At 35.7% G+C, this 17297-nt stretch overlaps 1 protein-coding gene across 2 annotated transcripts; it reads right to left on the reverse strand.

Moving 5' to 3' along the window:
- Positions 1–991: 991 nt before the first annotated feature.
- LOC127224730 (proteasome adapter and scaffold protein ECM29-like) lies at positions 992–17014 on the reverse strand. 2 transcript variants are annotated; one of them, XM_051187858.1, is made up of 9 exons: positions 16943–17014; positions 15696–15785; positions 13917–13983; positions 13302–13393; positions 13156–13222; positions 12809–13000; positions 12051–12260; positions 11364–11407; positions 11086–11245 (listed from the first exon to the last, which is right to left on the reverse strand). In XM_051187858.1, the coding sequence occupies exons 1-9, from the start codon at positions 17000–17002 to the stop codon at positions 11201–11203; spliced, it is 867 nt and encodes a 288-aa protein (XP_051043815.1). In that variant the 5' UTR covers positions 17003–17014; the 3' UTR covers positions 11086–11200. The 2 variants fall into 2 exon arrangements, with proteins under 2 accessions (XP_051043814.1, XP_051043815.1); XM_051187857.1 differs by lacking the exons at positions 12809–13000; positions 13156–13222; positions 13302–13393; ... (1 more) ...; positions 15696–15785; positions 16943–17014 and adding exons at positions 992–1378; positions 3484–3555; positions 6271–6359; positions 8227–8332; positions 9594–9732 and having other exon boundaries at positions 11053–11245; positions 12051–12255.
- Between the last annotated feature and the right edge of the window lie 283 nt (positions 17015–17297).

Consider the following 17297-nt stretch of genomic DNA (forward strand, 5'->3'; position numbering starts at 1 on the left):
TTCAGTTAAAGATTTTTACATTCAAACATGCATAAATACACACACACACACACACACACACACATTCTGGGTCATGATGTAAAAGGTTATTTTTATTGTGAGTCACAGTTCAAAATATTTTAAATACACTGATCTGGAGAATACCAAACTAATAAAAATGGAGTTTCCACCAAAAATATTGACCACAGAAATTTCAGGTGTTGATGTCATCAAGGGGACAGTACTGAATGTATAAATCTATTTTGTGCTCCAGAACCCAAGACAGGGTATAGAATTTTTAGCTTACCATAAACACTTAAGTTAAACTAACTTTGCACCCTTCAGCAGGTGCAGGAGCAGCAGAAATCAGGGGGAGACCCTGGCAACGACAGTTTTCCTGGAGTGGTATGCCAATTTGAGAAAGGGCATTTAAGGAAGAGAAATTCTTAGACAGTTAAATGAAAGGCTTTCCATCTATCCAACCATGTCACACTGTATGCATCACAATAAGAAGTAGAAAATATCTTGTTCCCATCTATTTTCATCTTCAGGTATAAGGACTTTGACCAGAATTTTATGGAACCCAAATTATTCTCAACCTATAAAAATGCTGAACAACCATTCCCTAAAAATTGATTACCTATCACAGGCAATGTGCATAATCTGACTTTCAAAAGTGATAAATAAGGGTTTAGCTCCCTTTGGGAATTTCTAGGGCAGGGCAAGGAAACATTGGCTTGGTAACTGGTTGAGAAAAGTTTCCAGGACAGGACATTAAATTCTGGGTATGGCCTTGACTCCAGCCTTAGAAAGGAAGCTGTCATCCCCACTCCTATTACTTCAGGTGTGCAAGAAATGGGGTTATAAGTCAAGTGATTTACAGGGTCCCTTCCTGAAATAATTTTAGCATGGATGTAGTGCTAAGATTTTAATTCAGCTTACCCTGTAGTTCATTTATAATATTTTCAGTTCTTTTTAGCAATGATGGCTGGCATACTTATTTACAACTACCTTTTGAAAACCCAAGTTCTATTAAGCTCATTTAGCCCACATACTTTAAAGACAAGTAAAATAAAGCTAAAAGGAGCAAAATTTAAGGGTTTTTTTTTTTTTTTTTTTTATTTCAGCCAAGGAATGATGCATGCTACAGAGTAATCTTTACTCCCACCCCCCCCACCTTGGTTTTTAAAGAATACCACCATTTCCAAACTTCCAATCCCAAAAGAACATGGCACTTGTTTGTTTTTTCCCATTCTCATTCATTCCAGACTTTCAAGTGTTTTCTTCAATACTGTGGCTTTCTCCTGCAGCTCAGGTCTGTTGTCTGTCTCCATAGTAGCTAAAGACTCAACCAAAAGTCTTCTACATTCCGCCGTCAAACTTTCCCACTGTTTAGCTTCTAAATGGGGAGAAAACAGGAAGAAAATCATTACAGAACAATCAAGGAAGAAAAAAAGAAAACTTAACCCTTTCTTCAATATATCCTATCCCCGAAACAATCACACAGCAACTCTATAATTAAGAGAATGGTATATAACAATCACAGGTTGGATAGAAGTCTCAAACCCAATCCCTGACAACAGCCTGAAAGCATGTCAGGAGTTTCACCCCTTCCCCAGTAAGAATGAGACAAGGAAGATAAGCTTATATAGCAGCAAACTGGGAAGAACGAAGCATCAAAGCACAGGGGCAAAGTAGTCATCCCAGCCACATCACATGCAAAAAAAGGGAAGTTTCAAAACTGTACAGTTTAAGTAGCTAACACTTTATTACCCTTCCTTTAAAAAGCCCTGGAGAACCATATATATACTGAAATTAAAAAAAAAAATAAGATAAGCTGTTTTAAGTTAGAAAACTGAATAGCAATACTGAATACTGTAGAGATGCACTTTGCTCAGTAACACTTGAATTGCTGCAGTATTTGATTATCCATTTGGTTGTTACAGAGAAATTTTTTAACTATAATTGATGGTTGTTGCCAAAATAGTATATTGCCTGTATTTCTACCTCTAGTAATGGGCTTTATGTGCTAGATTTGAATATCCTTGAGCCTGGGCAAGTGCACAAGTCTTTTTAAAAGAAAGATGGCTTACCTACACAAAACTGATCAGTTTTGAGAGATCTTTAATGCCCTGAAGTGGTTTTTCAGAGTGTGAAACAAATGGTGAGAATTTGGATTGGTCCCTCTTATTACAGTATTGAAATTACGTCTACTTAATTTATCATGTTCATGCCCTGATTTTATTTATATAGCTGTATCTATCAATAAACACTGTGATACTTAAAAAAAATAAGAAAGCAAATCTTAACTCCATTTATAACATTGTCACTTTTAGTGATGTGCCTTAAAGTAAGTAATTATTGTTGCATCAAGATCTCATGTAGTTCACACTGGCTTTAAACTCCTGATCCTTTTGTCTCTACCTCTCGAGGCTGGGATTATAGGCCTATACTACCATGTCCAGCTTTAAGCAAGTTGTTTGAGCTTACTTTTGTCATCTTGAACATCTAATATCTACCTAGAAAACTTGGAATTCAACCATATGGCTAAGCTTTTTTATTTTAAGACAAAAAAAAAAAAAAAATACACTAGGTGATATTTAGTTATCCTGAGTCTAAAAGGCCCATTTTGCAGATACCTAGGATAGGTGTTGCTAAGCAAAAAGAGGGAAAGTACAAATGTCAAACTCACAAGTTTATGATGAAAACCATTTCATCTCTGCACTACTAATTCATGGAATAGGAGACTAGGAAAAGGAGAAGGAAAGGGAGGAGGAAGGAGGAATAGACACAGATATGTAACAGGGGGAAAAAAAGAAGCTGTTTTTCTTCTCCCATTAACACAACACAGCATTTGTAAGGTTTCTTAAAGACAGAGAAAGTAGGACAAAAACATGCTTTTTGGGTCTCTGATAAAACAGCCTGTTATTAAACATACACCCCACAAGCTCTGCTCTATCATAACTAACCATTTCTTGTGATAACCAAGATTATATAAAAGTTCACGATGAAAAAACTTCAATTACTTCTCAAGATAACTATAGCTTAATAATTCATTAGAAATGTATAAATATAGGGAACAAAACTGAAATCTTTCATAGGCTTCTGTTGTTTTCTTCCATATATATTGCTTACTTGTCCCCAAACAATCATGTGTGACAATTTATCTGTGGTACTGCCAGCCAGGGAAATCCACCTGAGCTTTAAAGTCCAGAATAGTTTTCTTGTCACATTGACTGACTCTGTTATCATAAGCTATTGGAATCACTGATATGTTTCCATTTTGTATTCATATGAGAATGATACTTTTACATTAAAAAAGAAGAACATGCAAAAAAAAATCTGAAATCTTTAAAATTTAATGACTTTAGTTCTCTATAGTCTACTTGTATGTGCATATACATTAATGTGTATTTTACACCATTAGCAAAAACAAATAAAAAATATCCCGAAAGTGTATGTCACAAAGTATCCTGGATTTTTGGTACTCTAATCAGAACTCACCTTCAAGTTTTTTAAGCAGCAATTCTACCACAGATAAAGCTTCTGTTCTCACAGATGAGTAGGTCTTATTTTCTAAGGAGGAAAATAGGCAATTCATAAGTATGTTTTAAAAACAGAACTCCCAAGAGTAAATTAGTGTTACCGAAACATAAAAAGTTAAAACTCTGTGGATTCATTTTTGAAGAAAACTTCTATTTGGTAATTATTATCAAATATTTAAATTATGCTCTATGTCCACATTCATTATTTTGAGGCACTGTTGACAGCCAAATATATTAGCCCTAATATATTTAATGTTTGAAAGACTCATCTTAGACACAGGAGATCAAAACACACTATCCCAAACACATGTCATAATTATGTCATACATAAAACAGGGCTTTGATCTGCATGATCCTCATTTAGCTTACAGCTCTATAGCCACAAAAGCATGCTACTTCCAAGAATTACAAACAAAACAAGCTTTGTTGGTACATACTCATTCACAAAAGGCACTGAGTTTTTTGGAGAATTGTCTAACCAAAATTACTATGCATCTAAGTCCAGGGAAGTGAAGTACTACAAAAAATGATAGTGACCCCCCTCAAAGGGACAGGGGAATCAGCTTGCAGAGACTTTCATTAGTAATATCTAAGACAATTAAATAACAAATTAATTAATGACAATAATCAGGAGCTAGAGAGATGGATCAGCACCATGTAATCCTCATGCAGCTCAGAGGCCCAGAGTTGAAGTCGTAGCACCCACACTGGCAGCTCACAATAGTCTGTAACTTCAGTTTCATGAGAACCTCACACCTCTGGACTGTGAGGACACTAGTGTAAGTACACATAATTAAAATTAACTCCTAAAAATAATTAGTTATAAAACATTGAGAGGTTGGTGTGTGTGGGGAGTTATGAATTAATAATGACTAATGATGCATAAATAAAGAAATAGGAAGAAGAGAAGAATCTTGTTCAAATTAAAATGGCAACTACCAAATAGTTAATGTGGAGAAAGGCCTAGAGTTGACAAAAAAAAAAAAAAAAAATAACACCATAGAAAAGAACTGGCTTAGAGAAGAATCATCAATGCATACAAAATCTAAAGGATAAACTTCAAAGAGTAATACATGTAAGTCATGGTCTTATAGTGTCTTCTCACAAACTGTTTAATAGATTGAAGAGATTAATTGAATAATAATAATAATAATAATAAAGTATGCTATTAAATACAAGGAAAAATAAGAATGATATTAGAGACAAAATCCACAGTACCTCGACTAGGTAAACAAAGTTAACAATGAAAAATTAGGAAAGCTGTGAACATTGCATACCTCTTGATGTGAGGAAAAACACATTAACATCAGAATTCATAAGCTAGATCCAAGCCTGACGAAATGCCAAACAAACAACAAATGAGAATTGTTATTTTTTCAAAAAAAGGAGGGAAAGGCTTTATCCTTCAAAATCATGAGTATAATATAAGAGAAAGAGAGGCCAAAGGAATGTGCCAAATGAGAAGTGACTATAAAGGCCAGGAGTGAAGGATGGTGCACCACTTAATCCCAACACTCTGGAGGCAGAGGTCGGCCTGGACAACAGAGCAAGTTCAAGAATAGCCAAGGCTATACAGAGAAGCCCTGTCTAAGGGAAATGAGAGCGAGAGAGAGAGAGAGAGTGTGTGTGTGATAAACTATAAAATTATGATAATTGTATTTAATATTTGGTCCTGGGCTGTATGTTTTAATGGAGAGTTGAAGGGGATGTGAGATCCAACCAAAAAATTACTTGAGAAATTACAATATGAATGAGAAAAAAAAAAAACTGGTAAAACCTGCATTCATGCAATATTGTATAAATTTGATAACTACAGTTTTAATTAAAAAAAATATACTCTCAAGAACTTAAAAATAAAGGAACATGTTATAATCAATACACTTTTGAAGGGCTCAGGATAAAGATAAAGAAGTCCAAAAGATAAAGGGGACAACAGTGTTAGCTGATAACTCCTGTTAAGTATATATAGGTACTAACTGAGCTATTTTAACAGTTTTATAAAACTGGAAACTATTTTTAAAAAATGTTTAATGCTGACGTAAAGGTAAATCTAAAATTCTACTGTAATTCCGGATAAAACACCCTTGTCAGGGTACATATGGTATATAAATAGAACAGTCAGCAATGATCCAGACAGCTAGATCCTAAGACTCAGCTCCTTAGTTTTAAAATCAGGTTTACTTGAGCTGAGTATGATGACTGTGGTGGTTTGAATAGAAATGGACCCCATAGACTCATGTGTTTAAATACTTGGCCCATAGGGAGTGGTGCTATTGAGGATATGGCCTAGTTGGAGTAGATATAACCTTGTTAGAGAAAGTGTGTCACTATAGGGCCAGCACTGAGATCTCATACGCTCAAGCTAAGCCCAGTGTGGCACTCAGTCTTCTGCTGCCTGTGAATAAAGATACAAAACTCTCAGCTACCTCTCCAGCATTATGCCTGGCCAGAACACTGCCATTTTCCATTATAATGATAATGGACTAAACCTCTGAAACTGTTATGTCAGCCCCAATTAAATGTTTTCCTTTGTAGGAGTTACTATGGTCATTGTGTCTCTTCACAGCAACAAATATCTTAAAAGAGACCCTGACTCAAAACAAAGAAGGGGTGAAGATATATAGTTGAGTGGTAGAGTGCCTGCCTAAGAGCACGCATGAAGGACTGTGCCTGATCACCAGCACCAGCATCAAAAACAAAATAAATAACAGCAACAAAAAACTATTCAAATTCTAGTTACACTCACCTAAAGAGTAAGTAATTGATTTACAAGTTTCAAGAAGAATTTCAGCCAGAGCTTCAGAATCTGCATGTTCTTCCTCCAAAAGCATTAACCTATAAACATAAAAGTGACATACAATGTCACTCAACACTAACAGTTTAAAACCTTCCTAGCATAACTTCTATCTGTACATATCACTTATCATGATATTTCATATACTAGTAGTATCTAAATTAATTATAAGACTGTGTAAATGTACACAATACGGTATTATTTTGCTGTTTAAAAATGACATCATGAAATTTGCAGGCAAAGGGATGGAACTACAAAACAAAAATACATAAAAACAAAAAACAAACCAAAACAAAAAAACATCCTGAGTAAGGAACCCAGACCCAGAAAGATAAATATGGTATGTATTCAATTATCTGTGGATATTAGCTGTTAAATAAATGATAACTAAGCCACAATCCATAGACCCAGAGAGGTTAGATAAAGAGAAAGGGTCTAGGGGGAATGCATGAATTTTCCTGGGAGGGGAATATAGATTTTAAAGGCAGGCTGGTAGGAGGGAGGGGAGGGGGCAAGAAACTACAAGCTGTGGAGGACATGGGGTGAGGAAAAGAAGGCAGAGATGGCTGGAGCTGGGGGGAATTTGCAGGGTGGTATGGAAGCATAGTGCAGTGAAAACTTCCTGGAATCTATGAAGGTGAATAATGACGGGTACCGAGTCTCAACTGGCCATCTTTTGTAGCCAGGTGAGGCTTATGGGACTGGGCTGCATTCAACTGAGATGTTGGTCAGGCAGGGGGGAGGGGGTCTCACAGAAATCCTCAAAAAACTCAGGCTATTGCTAAGACAAAAGGTTGCTCTCTAAAAACTGATAGTGGAGTCCCATTGCCCAGGACAACACCCACACAATTCACTGAACATGGAGATGTTGAACTAGTGTCTACAGGGAGCCTTTACCGCTACATTTTAGTCTCTTTGGTGTGGAAAAGTCCTCTGCAGTCTACCAGAAAAACAAAACAAAAAAAGGGGGGCCACTAACTCAGCCACAAAACCTTTGACCTATCATCTGTCCTGATTATAAAATACACTAGGGCAATGTTGGCACAGAATTTGTGTGAGCATCCAACCAATACCTATTTTGACTTAAGGGCCACCCACTCCTTGAGAAGGAATCCACACCTGACACAGCTTAGGTGACCAAGAACCAGAAACTATGTAGCCCAGAGATCTAGGGTAAAACCAAACACTATTGATCTAAAAAGAATGGGTATCAATAAAATGGCTCTTAATGATATTCTGCCGTACTCATGCATCAGTGCCTTATCCAGTCATCATCAAAGTGGCTTCCTCCAGAAGAGGATGGAAACAGATGCAGAGACCCACAGCCAGACATTATGTAGAGAGAGTCTAAATGAGAGATCTACATCAAATCAGAGGTCAAAGAATTCCTCTGAATAAGAGGCAGAAAGATTATAAGAGCCAGAGATTAAGAACACCAGGAGAAAAAGCCCTTTGAATCAACTAAGCAAGGCACATATGAGCTCACAGAGATGGAAGCAGCAAGTACCATATCTACATGGGTCTACACCTGGACCTCTGAGTACACATTATAGCTCTTAGCTTAATATTTTATGGGACTCCTGACCAAGAATGAGTGGGTCTCTGACTTTAGTGATAGCTCTTCGAGACTTTTCTTCCTGCTAGGTTGCATGTACAACTTTGATACGATAGTTTTTGTTTTGTCACTTTTGGTTGTTATCTCTTAGAAAATCTGTTCTTTTCTAATGAGAGACAGAGGGAGTAGAACCAGAAGGGAGGGAAGTGGGGGAGGAGTAGAAGGAGGAGAAACTATAATTAGGATATACTGTGTGAGAAAAGAATCTATTTTCTATTTTAAAAATGTGCAAATGTTAAGAATTCCATTCAATAGGGAAATAAAATAAAAACCTGAATCATGAAGCAAATTACCCCTGGAAAAAGGCGTTCATCGACTGGAGGACACCTAGCTGCACTTTCCATGTGCTGAGTCTTAGTCGTTCACACATCAGTTTGCACAGCTCCTGACGATAACAACCTGGGAAGAAGATGAAGAGGGTCAGAGGAGGGAATATGTAAAAAGTGAGAGATAACAAAGGAGGGACAGAGAAAAAGAATATGCAGCATTAAAAACAGACAAAAGTGGAGGAAAGGCACAAAAAAAATGCCTTTAATTGTGGACATGGAATTTCTCCCAAACTCTTAGCAGTATTTTATACCCTTCTCTAGCTATGAGGCAAGTTAATCAAGCAATCCAATTTCCACTATAGTTCATAACCACTCACAAATTGATAATTTTTTTTGAGAAATTCTTCATATGCTACACAAAGAATGATGGGCTCAAAGAAAATATACTATACAAAGAAAATATACATATACAAATAATAAATACAGAGATAATTCATTGGGACAGACTGTAGTTCCTAGAACAAGACAAAATATTTAGCATCTGTTCAAATATAAGGCCTTGTCAATGGGCCGGCTGTAACTACAACTTGAACCATTAATCAAGGTTTACTATTTTTAATCCTTTGTTAATATATATTTAATTCTGAAAATCTATGCCATGAGTTTCTCAATAAAATAACTATCACTTGCTTACTGAAGACTTGATAGCAAGGCCAGCAATTTTGAAAGGAAGGAATTCTACTAATATTGTAGGCTTCTAATCCCTTTACTAGAGATCAGGACACAGCAGCACAGAAGGAAGCCATGTAAAGACAAGAAAGGCAACCATTCACAAAGTAAGTAGAAAAGTCTCAGAAGAAGCCAAGTCTACTTGATCTTGTACTTACTTCTACCCATCAAAATCAAGAAGGAAAAAAAAAAAAATATGTTGCTTGAACCATCCAGTCTGTGATACTTTTGTTTTAAAGATATATTTTTTACCTTTATCTTTCTTATTTATTTATTTATTTATTTAGTGTATGGGTGTTTTGTCAGGATGTTTATCTGTGCACCACATGAGTGCTCTTGGATGCCTTGGGTCAGGAGTTACAGATGGATGTGAATGCTTGGACTCAAACTCATTGGGTCCTCCAGAAGAGCAGCTAGTGAATGTGCTTAACCACTGAGTTATTTCTCCATGCCCCTGTGATACTTTCCTAAAGTATCCCTAATACTACAGTGATCCAATCATGTACTTATTTGCTGGTGTAAGAGTAAAATAGATATAGGATATTCTCACTATTAATACTCAGACTACATAAGAACTATTACTAAGCCATGAAGAAACTCTGTGTTCTTGCCAAGTGACTTCTGGCTACAGGACTTCTACAAGTTTGTGTTGGGATGCTTACGTTGGGTTTCTGGGTTCCTGGGCCAGGCTTTGCCCAAGCTCTCAAAGGCACCCAGCAGAGACTCCAGCTGCAGCTCTCTTTCCTTATCATTTTCATCTTCACCTTTGGTGCTCCGAACTCCCATGCTTTCAAGTGAGTTCTAGGACATTTCAAAAAAGGTAAAGAAAATTGTATTATTTCCTTCTTCAAATTACAGTTATACTATTAAAACAATCAAAGTGTAGAACAGGAGATATTGACCAAGAACTAAATGCTAAGTTCTCTACCATGAGTTCTTATGTTTGTATTAAGAGTATACATTTCTAATAAATTTCAGAAATACTTTAAAAGAATTTGTAAATGAAAGTGAAAAAAAATGCCGAATATGTACTACTCTGAGAGTAACTTACAAAGATGTGCATTTGAATCAAGAGAATTAAAGATGGAGAGAACTTAGCAATGACCCAAACACAACTTTTGAAAAACTGGTAAAGAAGCCAGAAGTAATTAAACAAGTTCACAGACAACATAATCTATTTAAAATACCAATCTCCAAAACCCATACATTACCACAGAAATACCTAAAACAGCCTTATTACTGAAAGAAAACAGATATATGAATTAGGAGCAACACAAGCGATAATGTTTGATGCTTTAAAAATAAGTAGATCAAGCCAGGAGTGGTGGTGCATGCCTTTTATTCAGGACTCAGGAGGCAAAGGCAGGTAGCTCTCTGTGAGTTTGAGGCTACAATGGTCTACACAGCTACATGGTGAGTTCTAGGATGGCCGTCAGTACATAATAAAATGAGCCTGTCTCAAAACTAACCAAAACAAACAGACCAACTACATCCCTCTTTCCTTGCAATGTCCACTTTATTAAAAGATGAGTACTTCAGTTTCAAATTAAGTATTTGTCATTTTTCTTTACAACCAAAATTCCCCAAGACAATGCAGAGGTGTACTATACAACACACAATACTTGTCTTCACACTAAATGACTACTTGGCATGTGCACATGCTGGCAAGGTAGAATTTATTAAGAGCTATTCACTATATAGGTACTCTCTTCCTCCTCCCACAGGTGGAGAAAGAGTGCCCATATGAAAAATTACCTTTCCTAGCCTCATCTGCTGCCAAATGGGGCTATGTGCTAGCAATGGAAGGCGAATCAAAGCAATATGTTTCTGTTTCTAGAAATTTTCTTGAGAGAAATTAAATGTTTTACTATGATCCTAACTTTATATCCTTGGTCATCTGCCTGAAACACAAACCACAGACCGTGAGGACAATGTATAAGAAATACGTCTCTAGGATCCCTGAAGACTTAATGGGGCTTCCAACTATCCAGTAAGACAAACTTCTACCTTGTTTGAGGCCATAATATTCTGGGGATTTTCTGTTACTTTACTGCTAAACTTGTCCTAGTAAAAATACATAACCAGGACAGGAAAATCTAAGATGATACAGGTAGCCATTACCTTCTTGATGAGGGGTATGACAATATCAGAAAACTCCTGGAATCTGTCTTCCTTGGTGGCTTTCAAAACATCAGCTGCACAGCTGATTGCTACAATCTTATATTTGAGATTCTCTTTGCAACACTCCTTCAAGACAGCCTGAAGAATTTCATTTGTGGTGGGTTGGTTGGGCACAGACTTCTCTAACTCTGTACTATGGAATCCATGCAAAAATATCAGAATAGTTAAAAAAAAAAAAAAAAAAAAAAAAAAAAAAAAAAAAAAAACTATAGCTTTAAGCTTCACATTAAATTCATTAATAAAATACTTACCTGCAAGCTGTCACCACACAGGCAATGGCTTTTAGTAGTTCTTCCTGATAAGTTAAAGATGAAGAAATACTATTAAACCTACATTTCACATTCTTTGCACTATGACTACAATCACCCCATTGAATATTTTATAACTACCACAACAAAAACTAACATTTATTCACTTATGCACATTACTGAATTCTACCCAAACCACCAATCTCTAACTCATAAAAGCCCAAGAACCGGTAACCAAGGTCACCAGGCAATCCATTATTATGACCACAACACTATGGTGGCCACTTTACAAAATACAGTGCAAATATTGCCACAATCACGTTTCCCATGGAATGTTCATTATACATATTTTTTTCTATACCCGTTGTATAAGAAGTTTCTAATTATCAAGCCAGGATTAGAAGTAGTTCAATGTACTTAATTTCACAAATGGCCAATTCTGGCTCTACTGAAGGTCAGTGGGCACAAAATGATGACCTGGTTTAAGAGGTAACTTCTACAGCTGAATATGTAAAATATTCCAATCTCTAAAATTACTAGGCTTTATTCAAGAACATATAAGACATACTTTGATATAAATTCACTAGCTAGAAAACCTACCTGCAAAAGTAATTCAAAGTCACATCAAATCAGATTCCTACTCTATAGAAAGATACAGTCCTGATTCTTTAACATGAATGTTTCTTTTACCTTTCCTGCCCATGTTCTTCCAGCCAGGCCTTGCACCAAAGCACTCAGTATCATTCCCAGATATGGAGGTACTAGAGAGCTTGTTTGTTTTGCAATTGATGCCATAGCAATTGCACCCCTGGGCTTTCATTTTCCAAGACTGCGATTGTAAGGCCTTCTGGGTAATAGCAATCAACTCCTGCATATATAATCGAATACCTCCAAAGGAGCCTACATGTAAAAGGAAAGAAAAGTTAAAACACCTCTCAAGTGACAAGAAAACATTTTAAAAATAATTTTTAAATGTAAGTCAGTGCCATCTACCTAAAGCAGTGACTGTCAACTCATAAACCATACACACCACTTGCTAAAGTTAGACACAGGGAGTAGTGCAGCTTCTTTATGTAACAGCAGGAATTCATGAACTATGACATACTGCTGAGATATTATTCAAAAAAGTTTATCATCACTAATGTGTATCAAGGTTAAAAATACAGCTCTACAATAATACTCTAAGACCACATAAAATCACAATTATATTCAACTAACCTAAGTAAGGTTTTGCTTTGTTTAGAAAGTTTATATTCTCTCACACATACAGCAACAAGTCAAAGAAAAGAGCTCTGAGTGGCACTTCAAAAACTTAGAAATTAGGAGGCCCTAAAAATTAAATGTGACACATGTTCAAGTCCTTGAAAAATTATGAAGAAACAATATGAGTCAAAATTCCAGCTATGTTCTTAAGAAACACATTTACTTTGCAGCTACCATTTACTAACCAGGTACATTTTCCTGCCACACTTCAGTCCACAAATTACATTCTTCTTTTTCAGATTTCTCCTCATCAGCAATTTCATGCATGCCTAGGAAGGCCAAGGGCAGAATTTCTTTGGCATGGTTCTTCAATACATCAGGGCTGTATCTTCCAATTGCATGAATAGTCAAAGCACAAGAGGTCTTGTAGATAGGTTCTCAAGAGAAGAAGAAACCAAAATTTTGTAAGCATTTACTATTTTTCAGGGAAAATGATCTAAATAAACCAATTAAAAATGTTCCTACAAAAACAGTAGTTTATTTGGTTAATACCTAAACTTACAAATGACATAAAACAGAAAAAAAAAGGTACCTTCTTTCTCCATGTACCAGCCATTGAGCTTCTGTAGCAGTTTTTCAGTGCTGCTATCCCGTGACGTCTGGAAAACAAACAACTCTACTCACTCGCTGTTGGTAATTCCCAGAGCTGTACTTAACTGAGTAAGAAATTCAACTCACCCGAACTAAATGGCCCATGGCAAATGCACAGGATTTCTGAATTACACTGTTCCGATCTGTTAGGCCACTAAGCAAAGCACTCATAAGTTTACCTATAGGAATACATAAAAATATCTATTTGTGTGGTTGGCCAAATAGTCTGTTACATTGTTAGAACTAAACACCCCATAACCCTGAAATTAATCAGATTTACTACATAGTAGTTTAGATCTTTTGAATATTATTTGTTCTACCTACTCCCTTTCTTTCATTTGATTTAAAAATTAAAAATAAACCTATGTCTAGAATATTGTGGAAATGATACAAAATTGAGAGCTATATACAAAAATTCTACCAGGATTTCTAGAAGAGAGAAAAAAAAACATGTAAAGTTAGTTATAAACAGGAAAAAAAAAAAAAAAAAGAGGGAGTAAAGTTCTGCAGAATGAAAGGTACTTTTATCTCTTTACAACACTGAGAAACTTATTTGTAAGACAATAAAAGCTTGCTAACAAAACAACTGTGTCAAGTTTGAATGAAAGCAAAGCACACAAGCATGTCCAAATAATTTTCCCTTTAAAACTCTAAAATCAGCACAGCCATGAAAAAGTATCTCCTTACATATTACAAACTCACCTGAGTAAGGTGTTAGGTCCTGGGGACACTGAGTAGTTAAGGAAACGATGACACTGGCACAGCCTCCCTTTAAGGTTACAAAAACAAAGGTCTAAGTGTGATGTCACAATGTTCTATCAAGCCACTTCTTTTAGGCCCCAGCAATTTAAAGATAAACCATATGAAGTCTAATAGTTCCTCTGGGATTCAACATAGTAAAAGCAAAGCATTGTAAACATACAGAGCAAGAACTATGAATAAGAAAGAAAAAAAGCATAATTCTCCAAATAAGATGCGTTATCACAAACAACTGCAGTAACAATTTCATTTTGAGGAATTTCCAAAGAAATCAGATTTATGTATGGTTCTTTAATTTCTTTTTAAAAGCTGAAAAGTCAAATCTCCCTTGTTTGACTAAAATAAAGGATGTATTGCCACAAGCAGAGCAACATCACATACCCTTTAACAAACACAATGTGGAAGATATGCATGCAAAAAAACACACAGGAGGGAAACATTCAGAAACATAAACAGATGATTTTTTTTAACTTTCTCCTGATTTATAAATGCTAACTATAAGTGAAATAACTTTATCATGAGAAGAAATGAGTCATTTCTTTTAAAATGAGATGCAGCTGAATGTCATGACACACACATTCCCAGCACTGCAAACTCTGAGGCAGAACAGTTGTGTGGGGACACCCCAGAGTTAGATTTGGTCTAAAATAACAACAACAACAAAATTTTACAGTAGGAAAAAGTAAGCAGATGAAGGTAGTATCTGACCTTTTTTAAGACTCTCAAAAAGAAGATATTTTTCTATCCAAACACTTATTGCTCTTACATGAAAATTAGTAAATTACTATCTAAAATGAATATTCCTTGACAGATAAGGGTGTTTCTCCATTGACTGGTAATAATAGAAAATCCAAAAGTGCTTACATGACAACCAGAAATAATTTTACTAAAAACAGTAAGACAAGCAGAGCATGATAGCATGTAAGATAGCATACAAGCATGATGCTTATAATCCCAGTTCTGTAAGACAAGCAGAGCATGATAGCATGTAAGATAGCATACAAGCATGATGCTTATAATCCCAGTTCTAGGAAAGATAGACAGAAGAATCGAAAGTTCAAAGCCATCCTCAGCTATATAGGGAGTTTGAGCTGAGATGAGGCTATAGGAGACATTGCTTCAAAATAAACAAACAAATATTATGTAGGCTCCACATGCACAGGTAATGTGGGATAATGTTCTTGTTCACTGTAAAGATTTATCACTAGTATTGGATTAATAAAAAGCTGATTGGCCAGTAGCCAAGCAGGAAGTATAGGTGGGGCTACCAGACTGGAAGAATTCTGGGAAAAGGAAAGACAGAGACACAGTCACCAGCCAGATGCAGAGGAAGCAAGATGAGAATCCTTACTGAGAAAAGGTACCAAGCCACATGGCTAAAAGTAGGTAAGAATTATGGGTTAATTTAAGTTGTAAGAGTTTATTAGTAATAAGCCTGAGCAAAAAGCCAAAGAGTTTATAATTAATATAAGCCTCTGTATGTTAATTTGGGTCTAAAGGGAACTGTGGGACCAGACAGAAACTTCCATCTACACATGGGCATACATAAACACACACAGACACACATTACTGGGTGTGGTAATGTGTGTAGTATGACACGTCTTCCAATATTAGGCTAGGACAGGAGGATTGACCAGCCTACGGTATATAATAGAGTTGAAGGCCAGCCTTAGCTAAATGACAACAACTTTTCTCTACACACACACAAACACACAATCTTACCTTAGTTCCAAGACCTACACCACTTCTGATCAGTTCACATAACCTAGGAACTAGCTCTCCCAGCACCGACACATCAAGATATTGCAGGCACTTTGAGAAAATAATAAAAACAAAGGCAAGCCTAAGCAAATAATGAAGTTAGTATCATATATTCATCTAAAAAACTACCCATGTCAAATATATACCCATTGGATTTAACATAAAGTTGAAAAATCACTAGTTTGCTTTTGCTCCAGTTGAATATTTTAAACTACCACAGTATTGCAAACAGAAAAATTCGCTAATGGTTCAACATTAAAACTGAAATAAAACATAATTAGTTTATTAAAAGAGGAAAGAGTTACCTAAGAATAAAGAACCTCTCTTTCAATCTCCCCTATCAATCTATATCTAATATAAAATGCATAGATTAAAACTGATTCCAAATAAGTCAATTTCTTATGACTTCACCTTAGCTTGTTATCATTTTTAAAATGTAAAATGTCTATGGACATTCATTATTTATGAATATTTCCAAGTGAAGTTTGCTAAATATTGCTATCACTTTCTCCAATATACAACTAAGACATAAGATTCTTAGACTAAACACTGGCAATGGTCCCCAGTGACACTAACAACCTTATTCTTGTCCAGTTTGTGGTCTTCTTAGAAAACAATCTCAGGAGCAACAAGCTCTTACTAGTAACTACAGAAGTGTACCCAGAAGGCAGCTCTGCCAAGACTCTGAGAACTGCAGTACTCAGAACCTCAAAGCACCATGAATGCTTCACTACACAATGTTTCTGACATCCGAAACACATCTCTATTGCTCAGTTCCTGACACCAATCTTCTGTACTACTAATTTCATTAAAATACCTCTAAAGCTTACAATTTCATGGTCTTTTCCAAAGAAATTTCTCAGAAGCAGGCAGAAAGTAATGACAATAAAAAATAAAATAAAATAAAATAAAAATAAACAAATAGCATGCCTCTGAACCTTACTAAAATAATAAGACTAAGGTTGTTTTCCATGTAATTCTGCTATCCAAAAAATTTACTTCTATTAGTAATTAAGAAAAATGTCCAAGATATGTACAATTTTTATATACCCATTAAAAACTTAAAATTTTTGAAAGAAAAATTGGATTCACAGTATTTTATCAATGCATCCCCCTTTGGTTTGTTTCATGTTACACAACATGAAGTCTTTGAAGAACTGTACCTAAAGAGAAACAAATGAGCTTTCAAGTTGTATTTGGAAACTCACCATGTTGATTGTCTCCATCATGGGAGAGGACTTGGCAGCACTGAGTCGAGCACTATCCATTGCAGCCAGAAGAGCACAAACTCAAGTCACTTAAGGGCATTCAACTAATTATGAGTTAGCCATATAAACTCCAAATAAAGGGTCTTATTTCCAAACTAAAAACTTTTAAATAAATAATCAATAACGAAAGCAGGTAAAAAGTCTAATTCTAGTATCTTCTGAACTCACTTAATGATTTAATGGTACAATTAACATCTCCCAAAGGTTGGAAATTCAGACAACAGTTAAAAAAATAAACAAAACATATGGGCTGGTGGTACATTTCAATAGTACACTGTATTCTCAGCATGCATAA

This window comes from Phodopus roborovskii, unplaced genomic scaffold, assembly GCF_943737965.1.
Source record: "Phodopus roborovskii unplaced genomic scaffold, PHOROB, whole genome shotgun sequence".
Taxonomy (NCBI): Eukaryota; Metazoa; Chordata; class Mammalia; order Rodentia; family Cricetidae; genus Phodopus; species Phodopus roborovskii.